General features: G+C 36.5%; 1 protein-coding gene across 25 annotated transcripts in view; it reads right to left on the bottom strand.

Moving 5' to 3' along the window:
* The window catches only part of ctnnd1 (catenin (cadherin-associated protein), delta 1), a 105,460-nt gene that overhangs the window by 43,740 nt on the left and 49,220 nt on the right, over positions 1 to 12,500 (bottom strand). For all 25 annotated transcript variants that reach the window (XM_061908867.1, XM_061908706.1, XM_061908824.1 and 22 more), the window contains 5 exons: positions 12,271 to 12,461; positions 11,948 to 12,203; positions 11,754 to 11,825; positions 3,290 to 3,440; positions 2,984 to 3,182 (listed from right to left, as the gene is read on the bottom strand). In XM_061908867.1, the coding sequence (XP_061764851.1) occupies positions 2,984 to 3,182; positions 3,290 to 3,440; positions 11,754 to 11,825; positions 11,948 to 12,203; positions 12,271 to 12,461 (869 nt within the window). The remainder of the gene's footprint in view (positions 1 to 2,983; positions 3,183 to 3,289; positions 3,441 to 11,753; positions 11,826 to 11,947; positions 12,204 to 12,270; positions 12,462 to 12,500) is intronic.

Here is a 12,500-nt window from a genome sequence, read left to right as displayed (position 1 = left end):
TTACCACTGATACAAGTTCATTTTCACTAACATCTCCTAGAAGCATTGACAGTAACGCTTCCCGTTCTCCATCCACTCTATATCTTTATGTTCTCCAATACGCTGCCAATTTCGGTCCAACATTCACAAAAAAAGAATTTAATCCAATCGCCACTTCATTAATGTTTTTTATCATCTTATTGTTCTCATTGATAAAATGGCTTGGTGGGTTTGTAGGCCCCGGTGTTTTTCCTATTACCTTTTTCAGAATATTCCTTGTTCCTTTGATAATGTTTGTATTTCTTTATAGTAAATTATTATAAGATTATTTTTTAGCTTGTCTCATTGTTATCAAATTGTTTTTGTAAACCTTATATTTCGTTTCAGCATCCTTTGTTCTTACATTTATGAAGTTTCCATAAAGTGTGTTTTTCTTTTTACAAGCATTCTGTAGTCCTTTTATAATCCAAGGATATTTATTGTAGCTGTCTCTTTGTTTACATACATTCGGACAATGCTTTTCATACAATAATAAATATATTTTGAGAAAAGCCTAATATGCAGCATTTGCCTCTCCCACATACACTTCATTCCAGTCTGCTTCAAATAAGTCCTTCCTAAACTTACTTATTGCTTCTTCAGTCCTTTTCCTTACATACCTATGGGTTCCTCCTCCCTCTTTCTATACATTTAACAGTCATATGTAAGAAACACAGGTAAGTGGTCACTTACATGATTAATTACTAGTCCACTTTTAATATTATGTTCTATGACATTTATGAAGATGTGATCGATTAACGTTACACAATTTGTCGTTATTCTACTGATATTGGTTATCAATAGATAAAGCCCTCTACTATACACCTCATCCAAGATGTCTATAGTTGATTTATTTCTTGGTGAGCTTAGCAGGTCTATGTTATAGTCGCCACACATGACAAATGTTTTCTTTTCCTTTACCTTACACAATAATTCTTCCAGACTATCAATAAATACTTTTACCTTAAAACCCAGGTGTCCTATATAAACACATAACAATAACATTTCTCTTCTTTTCTATGCCTACCTCCACAGTTACACGTTCAAATAAATCATCAATTACCACTGCCATACATTCAAAGGTCTGCATTTCAAGTCACAGTCAACAAACAGCGCCACACCCCCTCTCTTCTTCTTTCTTCTACTACTGTGATACTACTCATACCCTTCAATGGAGAAATTGATACCTCTGTCTTAATCGATCCATGTTTCAGAAAGTGCTATTATTTTGAATTTGCCATTTAGAGTCTTTAAATATTTTTCGATCTTTGAGAAATTTGCATATAAACTTCTGCAATTGAAATGTATTAAAGAAAATGTATTATCTAAACTAACATTATCATTAAACTGTTCCTCAGTATAGTAGTCACAAGTAACATTGATTGAGTTGAACAGATGGTTTTCTGCGTCAACATCATTTTCAAAGTCATATAATTTATAGTCCGTGTATTCAGCTCTTGAAAACGATTGATTCTCAGTTGTCTCTCCTTCTCGCCGCGTAGCCTTCCCCGTCTCCAGCCAAGGATGAGCCATGTCAGTCATAAGCCTAACAGTTCTCATTTATATTGATCCAAGTCGCGGACCTCTCGAATCGTGACAACTTTGGCTTCTTCAGATGTTCAATTTACCCAAATCATGATTTTGCAGTTCCGTGGCCATGTTGCTTGTATCTTGTTTTCTTTTCTGAGGATGCGTGCTTGTCTTACAAAGTCTGCGTTCTTCTTTGTAAGATGTACATTGATGTAAACCCCAGTTCCCTTTGGTTTCCTTCCCTGCGGTAGTAACTCTGTTTTCGATTCACAAACCGGATCACAACGGCTGGGTTGGTTCTGCTGTCCTTCCTCGGGTTAGTATGGCATGCTAAAATGCTGCCACTTTGAAAAGTCATGTTCTTACTTGTGAAGAAGTTAATTACTTGCCGTTCAAGTGTCACAAGTTCGTCTGCCGGGGGCTTCGGCGTCCTTGTCAGCGTCCTTGTCAGCGTCCCTGCCGCGAGCCCCGGCTACTCTTGCATATGTTTGATGTTTGGTTTCCAGTCCGTTTATAATCAAATCATCCATTCTGGTGTACGGTTCAAAGTCGTCAATTCTTGTTTCTCGGTCAACAATTTTCTTGTCTTTATCCTTGATGATGATTTTCAGCAATTTGATTTCGGTCAACAACTCCATGAGTGTGTCTTGCTGTTTGGCCACAGTCTTTACATCCTCCGACAAGGAGTTAAGAGATTTTCTGATTCCCTCCACGTCTTCCTCGATATTCTTGTGTTTCGCACTAATATTCTTGATTCACTTGGTTTTATTCTTAGTTTCGGTTCGGTTTCTTAACTTTTACTCAGTTTTTCTCAGAGTAACTTGCTAAAACTCACAAACTAAACTGCCGAGACGTGTGCATCTGACTGTTTTGTTGACATTCTCTTTAGCACAGCTCCATCTAATGGATGCATAACGTAACCCTAGCCTCTACTGTAGCATCTATTCTATGCGCCTTATGATGCGGTGCGCCTTTTATATGAACAAAATATTAAAAATTGCCATTCACTGAAGGTGCGCCTTATATTCCGGTGCGCCTTATAGTGCGGAAAATACGGTACACGTATTCTCTACTATTGGGAGTTGCGCTCTCCAAGTGCTCTTCTAGATTTATGTGGAGCTCTCTCAAAAAAGTTTGGACATGGCTGATGTACGGATTACAATGTCAGAGACTGCAACCCAGTGTTTAATGACTGTCTGAAATCCCCCTCGCCTGATCTCTACCAGTTCAGGAGGGTCCACACATTTCAACTGTCAAAATGAAGTTCTTATAATTACCCCACACACATGATCAAAAAAGCACATTTGCAATTTAGGTGAGATGTGCACTCATGCTTTTCTAAATGAACTGATTTGCCTTGCATTTGCTCCAAATAAGAAAGAGCATACACACAGCTGATTGCGGTCACCTTAATATTGTGAATATGTCCTCATACCTCAGGCAGCCGGCTGTGTTCGTGAGTGCCGTCTCCCACTCCAGATGTCGTGGCTTGCAGTTTTCCTCCCCTCCGCCACTGTTGCTCCCACGCTCCCAGCCTGAGCGAGGCACCATCACCTCGTCAGAAAGAGCGTGCAATGCGTGGTCCACAATCTCCATTTTTACAGAGTCATGTGATGACAGGTTCCAAAGTGTCCCTGTGACATTTTGCATTTTAGCCCCCATGTTCTTATCCCAATAAACTTTAGAACATTTGAAAATAGGCACATAATACAGAATCATTGGTTAACAGTGTGCATCTAACCTGTAATGATGTCAGTGAGGTCTTGGTCACGGGTCTTCCTGAGAAGCCTAATTAGTGCAGGCACTCCGTCACAGTTCTTGATGGCAATTTTGTTGTCCTTATCTTTCCCATACGAGATGTTCTTCAGCGCTCCGCAGGCTGCATAGTGAACCTATGAAGGGATGTCCATTGTCAGCCTAAAGCGCTAACTTGCGGTAAGAGATACTTTTAATTTTTACATGAAAAGTTAACTTGGAATAGTGAAAGTCTTACTGATGTTTTAAGTTCAGGATTTCTCAAATTGTTTGACAAAACAGAACTTTTACAGGACAGTAAGAGGCCAGTTACAATTGGTATAGATTGCAGAACACCTTTCACAGGAAAATAATCAAACTATAATTTGTAATCTTAATTCATCTATTATTTTCCAAAGGGCTAGGTTATATATTGAGTTTTTTAAGATGTTAGCCATTCCACTACAACTGTCCCATTCGCATCCCTATGAAATAATAAGGTATAAGCACAGTGCTAGCGGGGTGTATAATGTAGCCTGGAAGAGTTATGGTTGCATGGGATTCTGGGTATTTGTTATGTTGTGTTTATGTTATGATGGGTTCCCACTTCACTGTGAGCGCTTTGAGTATCTAACAATAGAAAAGCGCGATATAAATCTAATCCAGCATCATCATCATCATCATGTTGTGTTACAGTCGGATGTTTTCCCGAAATGTGTTTGTCATTCTTGTTTGGTGTGGGTTCACAGTGTGGCGCATATTAGTAAGAGTGTTAAAGTTGTTTATATCAAAACCCTCAGTGTAACCTGCATGGCTGTTGAACAAGTATGTAATGCAATCGCTTGAGGATTGTAATAGAGGTTTCACACAATACGTGACCGGCCGTGAGCCACACCAGAGTGATCAAAGAGCCGCATGCGGCTTCGGAGCCACGGGTTGCCAACCCCTGATATATATACTCACACAGACACATACATTCATAAAAAAAGGTAAATACATACATACATACACACATATATATATATATATATATATATATATATATATATATATATACACACATACATATACAGTGGGGCAAAAAAGTATTTAGTCAGCCACCGATTGTGCTAGTTCTCCCACTTAAAATGATGACAGAGGTCTGTAATTTTAATCATAGGTACACTTCAACTGTGAGAGACAGAATGTGGAAAAAAAATCCAGGAATTCACATTGTAAATATTTTAAAGAATTTATTTTTAAATTAGGGTGGAAAATAAGTATTTGGTCAACCATTTAAAGACCTCACTGAAGCAAGGACATTTTGGCTCAAAATATCAGAATACATGGCCCATTTATTCTTTCCTTAACATGGATCAATCGTCCTGTCCCTTTAGCAGAAAAACAGCTCCAAAGAATGATGTTTTCACCTCCATGCTTCACAATAGGTGTGATGTTCTTGGGATGCAACTCAGTATTCTTCTTCTTCCAAACACGACGAGTTGAGTTTATACCAAAAAGTTTTATTTTGGTTTCATCTGACCACGTGACATTCTCCCAATCCTTTGTTGTATCATCCATTGATCCATTTTGAAAATTACAGACCTCTGTCATGATTTTAAGTGGAAGAATTTGCACAATCGGTGGCTGACTAAACACTTTTTTGCCCCACTGTATACATACATATATACATACACACACACACACACACACACATATAAATATATATATATATATATATATATATATATATATATATATATATATATATATATATATATATATATATATATATATATATATATATATATATATATATATATATATATATATATATATATATATATATATATATATATGTATATATATATATATATATATATATATATATATATATGTATATATATATATATATATATATGTATATATATGTATATATATATATATATATATATATATATATATATATATATATATATATATATATATATATATATGTATTTATTTATATAGACATTAGGGGTTTGGGAAAAAATATATTCAAATACGAATCGTATGTTGTGCGATTCAGAATCGATTCTCATTTTTTTTAAATCTATTTTTTTTATCAATCCAACAAACCACTACACAGCAATACCATAACAATGCAGTACAATTCCAAAACCAAACCTGACCCAGCAACACTCAGAACTGCAATAAACAGAGCATTTGAGAAGACACAAACACGACACAGAACAAACCAAAACTAGTGAAACAAAAATGAATATTATCAACAACAGTATCAATATTAGTTAAAATTTCAGCATAGCAGTGATTAAAAATCACTCATTGACATTATCATTAGACATTTATAGAAAATAAAAAGAAAGAACAATAGTGTCACAGTGGCTTAAACCTGCCTCGCATCTCATAAGCTTGACAACACACTGTGTCCAATATTTTCACAAAGATAAAATAAGTCATATTTTTGGTTCGTTTAATAATTAAAACAAATTCACATAATTGCAATCAGTTGATAAAACATTGTCCTTCACAATTATAAAAGCTTATTTTTTTTATATCTACTCCTCGCTAGCATGTCGGGAGACTGGGGTAGATCCTGCTGAAATCCTATGTATTGAATAAATACGGAATCGTTTTGAATCGGAAAAAATCGTTTTTGAATTGAGAATCGCATAAAAAAAAAAAAATCTATATATTATCGAATCGTGACCCCAAGAATCGATATTGAATTGAATCGTGGGACACCCAAAGATTTGTAGCCCTAATATATATGTATATATATATATATATATATATATATATATATATATATATTAGGGCTGGGCAACGATTTAAAATTCTAATCGAAGTTAATCACACTATTTCTCAGATTAATCGCGATTAACTGCATTGTATACGCAAAGCCCAATAATGAATTCAAAAGTAGTGTGTAGTGCACCTTTATTGGAATATTCTCCCACATGAACAAAAGCACCAAAACATTTGTTGTGCAAACACAATTTAAATCAGTCCTTGTTAAACAGTAGCAGTTAAATAGCATATTTTATTAAAATCAACTCAAAAAATGTAAATACAAACATCCAAGCTTATTGCCACTGCCAGGGTATTTAAGTTATCCTGTTTGTTATGGAAAATAAATATGATCTACATACACATCTCTGAGCCACAATCATAACATCTGAACAGGCAATTTCTGAGGTAATAGCAGAAACATTTTTTTTTCATCAGGGATCTTATGTTTAAAAAAAACTATATTATAGGTAGTGGGCTGTTTTAGGGAATTTTTTATCAAATTATCCGTAGTAGCAATATTAATAATGTTGTGTTTATTCTGCGTAGTGCACTTAAAATAATTATGACCATATTTAGGAATTGATATGATGGGAATTTTCCGATTGTTTGCTTGGTGCTTTGATAAACTGAACGCATATACATGGTACTATATTGTGATGTTAAGAGCCAGGGAAAAAAAGAACTACCCTACCCAGCATGCAACAGGAGTGACGAGCATAAGCAGTAGCCCGGTATAGGTTGTGTGTCGCCATGACTGCAACTTGTATATTGTGATATGCACGCTCTGAAAGTAAACGTTAAGAACTCAGCCAACACTCCACGTCTGCATTATTCATAAATAGACAGACAACATATATACTCCGCTGCTTCACAGGCCACTGGATGAAGCCGGCAAAGTATTCCCATGCTAGCTGGCCGGCCTAGCAAGCACGCGTCATTCAGTCCAAAACGGCTCGATCTATCCACATTCAGAATTGTCTGGCGGTCGTGAGTGATCCCGGAGTGACCATGCTGCAAGCCAGCCATAAAATTTGCAGAATTGTCCGGTATTTTTGCCAAATGTTCCATCTTTACCAAGAGCCCCTCGACGCCGAAGCCGAAGCCCATCCGGGCGACGCCATCTTGTTAAGAAAAGGCGTTAACAAAATAAAAGCATGTAAACAACATACGCAAATGTGCGATAAAATAATTGTCGGCGTTAATAGATTGACGAGTTAACTCGTAATTAACGCATTAATTTGCCCACCCCTAATATATATATATATATATATATATATATATATATATATATATATATATATATATATATATATACACACACATATATATATATATATATATATACACACATATATATATATATATATATATATATATATATATATATATATATATATACACACACATATATATATATATATATATATATATATATATATATATATATATATATATATATATATATATATACACACAAGCTCCGTTTCCATATGAGTTGGGAAATTCTATTAGATGTAAATATGAAAGGAATTCAATGATTTGCAAATAATTTTCAACCCATATTCGGTTGAATATACTACAAAGAAAACATATTTGATGTTCAAACTCATACTTTTTTTTGCAAATAATCATTAACTTTAGAATTTGATGCAGGCAACACGTGACGAAGAAGTTGGGAAAGGTGGCAATAAATACTAATAAAGTTGAGGAATGCTCATCAAACACTTATTTGGATTGTCCCACAAGTGTGCAGGCTAACTGGGAACAGGTGGGTGCCATGATTGGGTATAAAAACAGCTTCCCAAAAAATGCTCAGTTTTTCACAAGAAAAGATTGGGTGAGGTACACCTCTTTGTCCACAACTGCGTGAGCAAATAGTCAAACAATTTAAGAACAACGTTTCTCAAAGTGTAATTGCAAGAAACTTAGGGATTTCAACATCTGCGGTCCATAATATCATCATCAGGTTCAGAGAATCTGGAGAAATCACTCCACGTAAGCGACATGGTCGGCAACCAACATTGAATGACTGTGACCTTCGATACCTCAGACGGCACTGTATCAAAAACCGACATCAATCTGTAAAGGATATCACCACATGGGCTCAAGAACACTTCAGAAAACCACTGTCACTAAATACAGTTTGTCGCTAAATATGTAAGTGCAAGATAAAGCTCTACTATGCAAAGTGAAAGCCATTTATCAACAACATCCAGAAACGCCGCCGGCTTCTCTGGGCCCGAGATCATCTAAGATGGACTGATGCAAAATTGAAAAGTGTGCTGTGGTCTGATGAGTCCGCATTTAAAATTGTTTTTGGAAATATTCAACATCGTGTCATCGAATATGTGTGGCGCATTATGAAGCGCAAAATACGAAGCTCTACATACAACAAGAATGGGAAAGAATTCCACTTTCAAAGCTTCAACAATTAGTATCCTCAGTTCCCAAACGTTAATTAAGTGTTAAAAGGTGATGTAAGACAGTGGTGAACATGCCCTTTCCCAACTACTTTGGCACGTTTTGCAGCCGTGAAATTCTAAGTTAATTATTATTTGAAAAAAATAAAAACATGTATGAGTTTGAACATCAAACATCTTGTCTTTGTAGTGCATTTAATTGAACGTGGGTTGAAAAGGATTTGCAAATCATTGTATTCCATTTATATTTACATCTAACACAATTTTCCAACTCATATGGAAATGGGGTTTATATATATATATATATATATATATATATATATATATATATATATATATATATATATATATATATATATATATATATATATATACACATACACACACACACACACACAGGACTGTCTCAGAAAATTTGAATATTGTGATAAAGTTCTTTATTTTCTGTAATGAAACTAAAAACATGGAAATGTCATACATTCTGGATGCACTACACATCAACTGAAATATTGCAAGCCTTTTACTATTTTAATATTGCTGATTATGGCATACAGCTTAAGAAAAGTCAAAAATCCTATCTCAAAAAATTTGAATATTTCCTCAGACCAAGTAAAAAAAAAGATTTATAACAGCAAAACAAAATCAAACATTTGAAAATGTCAATTAATGCACTAAGTACTTGGTTAGGAATCCTTTCGCATGGATTACTGCATCAATGCAGCGTGTCATGGAGGCAATCGGCCTGTGGCATTGCTGGGTTGTTATGGATGCCCAGGATGCTTCACTAGCGGCCTTTAGCTCATTTACATTATTGGGTCTGGTGTCTTTCAGCTTCTTCTTCACAAGACCCCGCAAATTCTCTATGGGGTTTAGGTCAGGGGAGTTGGCAGGCCAATCGCGGACAGTAATGCCATGGTCAATACACCAGATACTGGTGGTTTTGGCACTTTGGGCAGGTGCCAGACATGCTGGAAAATGAAATCATCATCTCCATAGAGCTTTTCAACAGATACAGCTACAATTGTCAAGCCGCTCCTGAACTCAAGACAACGTCTGACTGACGGACAGTTGCAGAGTGGTCCAGAGTCCTGTTTTCAGACGAAAGCAAATTTTGTATTTCATTTGGAAGTCAAGGCGCTATAGTCTGGAGGAAGGCTGGAGAGGAGCAAAATCCAAGTTGCTTGAAATCCAGTGTGTTCCCACAGTCAGCAATGTTTTGGGGAGCCATGTCAGCTGCTGGTTTTTGGTTCACTGTGTTTCATCAAGTCCAGAGTCAATGCAGCTGTGTACCAAGAGCACTCCATACTTTCATCTGTTGTAAAGCTCTATGGAGATGATGATTTCATTTTCCAACATCATCTGGCACCTGCCCAAAGTGCCAAAACCACCAGTAACTGGTGTATTGTGTATTTTTACTTGGTCTGAGGAAATATTCAAATTTTTTGAGATAGGATTTTTTTAGTTTTCTTAAGCTGTATGCCATAGTCAGCAATATTAAAATAATAAAAGGCTTGCAATATTTCAGTTGATGTGTAGTGCATATATATATATACACACATTATATACATACATATATATATATATATATATATATATACACACACACACACACACACACACATATTATATACAGTATATATATATATATATATATATATATATATATATATATACACACACACATTATATACAGTATGTATATATATATATATATATATATATATATATATATATATATATATATATATACACACACACACATTATATACAGTATGTATATATATATATATATATATATATATATATATATATATATATATATATATATATACACATACATCGGGACGGCGTGGCGCAGTGGGAGAGAGGCCGTGCGCAACCCGAGGGTCCCTGGTTCAATCCCCACCTAGTACCAACCTCGTCACGTCCGTTGTGTCCTGAGAAAGACACTTCACCCTTGCTCCTGATGGGTGCTTGTTAGCAGCCTTGCATGGCAGCTCCCTCCATCAGTGTGTGAATGTGTATGTGAATGGGTAAATGTGGAAGTAGTGTCAAAGCGCTTTGAGTACCTTGAAGGTAGAAAAGCGCTATACAAGTACAACCCATTTATCATTATTTTTTTATATATAAATAGCCGCCACTGTCCTCTTCATATCTGCACATTTTATATCTGGGATGTATTAAAGTTGCATCCACATCACAGGCATGCTGGTAACGCTCCAGACAATCGAGTGAGTCTTATTTACATCATCACAACATCCGGTTTTTGGTAGCGCTTTTTTTGGTGATCCCAGCCTTTTTTTCAGCGTCAAAATTTTCGGTGCATCACTATTCATCCATCCATCCATTTTTTACCATTTGTCCCTCCCGGGATGGTGGGGGTGACTGGAGCCCATCCCAGCAGCAGCACTCTGGCAGAAGGCAATAGTGCTCAAATAAAAAAAAGAGAATAAGCGGTAGAAAATGGATGGATGGGATAAAATACTTTTATGTATCCATCCATACTGTAACGACCTACTGGTGGTAATGTATCATGGTCATGTAGTTTCGATTTGATGTTAATTTTATGCATGATTGCAAACACACCACCCGTGCCTGAAAGCGGATTGGCAAAGAATGATAACGTGTTGTTGTGTGTCAGGGGAAGCAAGGAGACGAAAGCGTTTGCACATGAAGTAGAACATGTTGGAATTGGGCCAGTTGTTGTTATACGATTGGCAATAAAAGTTGAAAAATAGTGTCAGCCTTTCTATGACTTCTTCGAGAGCCTACAATACATTATAGTGCTTTAATTTGTTTTCACGATTTTTTCATGGCGGTGCACCACCTTTACTTACATTAAGAGGAAATCCCTCCCTCCCTGAACTTCAACTTTGTAATGAAATTAACCTTTTTTTTTGTTTATATATTTTAAGTGCCTGCCTCAATTCTGTACACTGCTGCTGGAATTTTAATTTTCCTGAGGGAACTCTCCTGAAGGAATCAATAAAGTACTATCTATCTATCTATCTATCTATCTATCTATCTATCTATCTATCAAATGTATACTCATCGAAACCCAAGAAGTTAGATGGTTTGCCACTTTCCAAACTGGATTCAAAATTAAGACAAAGGATGCTGTAAGCAAGCACGAGTCCGTTCCCTCTTTCATTTGGTATTTGTATAAGTCTTTGGAACATAGACACTATATAATTCTGGAACTCTATCCAACCAAGAACAAACAATTATAATTCTAAAAACAAAAGACATTAGACCTTGCAGAAATGGTAAGCAAACCTCTTTGTTAGGGTTGTCCAGCATAGAGACCAGTGCTGGGATGCCTTTCAGACGACGAACTTCAGACTTCACCTAAAAATCAACAAAAACAATGTTTTTCTAAGTGATGATGCTGAGCATTGTAAATGTATGTCTGATATTTTAGACATTCGCCTTCATTTGAACAAAAAGTGCAAAACAAACACTTATCTTACTTTGTCATTCTTAAAAGTAAGATGTTGCAGGTACGCAGCAGCATTGCTCCGGACTGGATCTAAGCGGTAGTTGAGCATTGCGATAACTTCAGGCAGCTCTGGCTGACGCCATCCACCAGGTGGGCCTGGGCCTTTCCTCAGGGTGCTGTCCAGTGAAGCCATGCTTCCTCTTTCACCTTGTGCCACAGGAGCCCCCCCCCAGTAATACATGTCCCCTGGACCACTCATATCACCATCCAACGTGCCCTCGTAACTCCTGGGAACAGGAAGAATTGAAATTTAAAGTAAAACAAACAACATGTCCGCGTTAAGCACACACTTACCCAGCTCTACGTGGTGGGCCTTGGGGGAATCCCTGGTGATTACGCGGAACTGTGCTGTAATGCACAGGATGCCCCATGCGGTAGTCAGGCTCATCGTAGCTCATGCTGCGGCCATCATCTTCCAGACCATATGGTTCTGGGACAAACCTTGGGATGGAGGAGAGTTCTACTGCGCTTCCCATTCGCCCAACCTATAAATGACATAACGGAATTGTGCTACAACGTGCACA

This window comes from Nerophis ophidion, linkage group LG01, assembly GCF_033978795.1.
Source record: "Nerophis ophidion isolate RoL-2023_Sa linkage group LG01, RoL_Noph_v1.0, whole genome shotgun sequence".
In the NCBI taxonomy this organism is placed as follows: Eukaryota; Metazoa; Chordata; class Actinopteri; order Syngnathiformes; family Syngnathidae; genus Nerophis; species Nerophis ophidion.
This window is presented reverse-complemented; position numbering and strand designations above follow the sequence as displayed.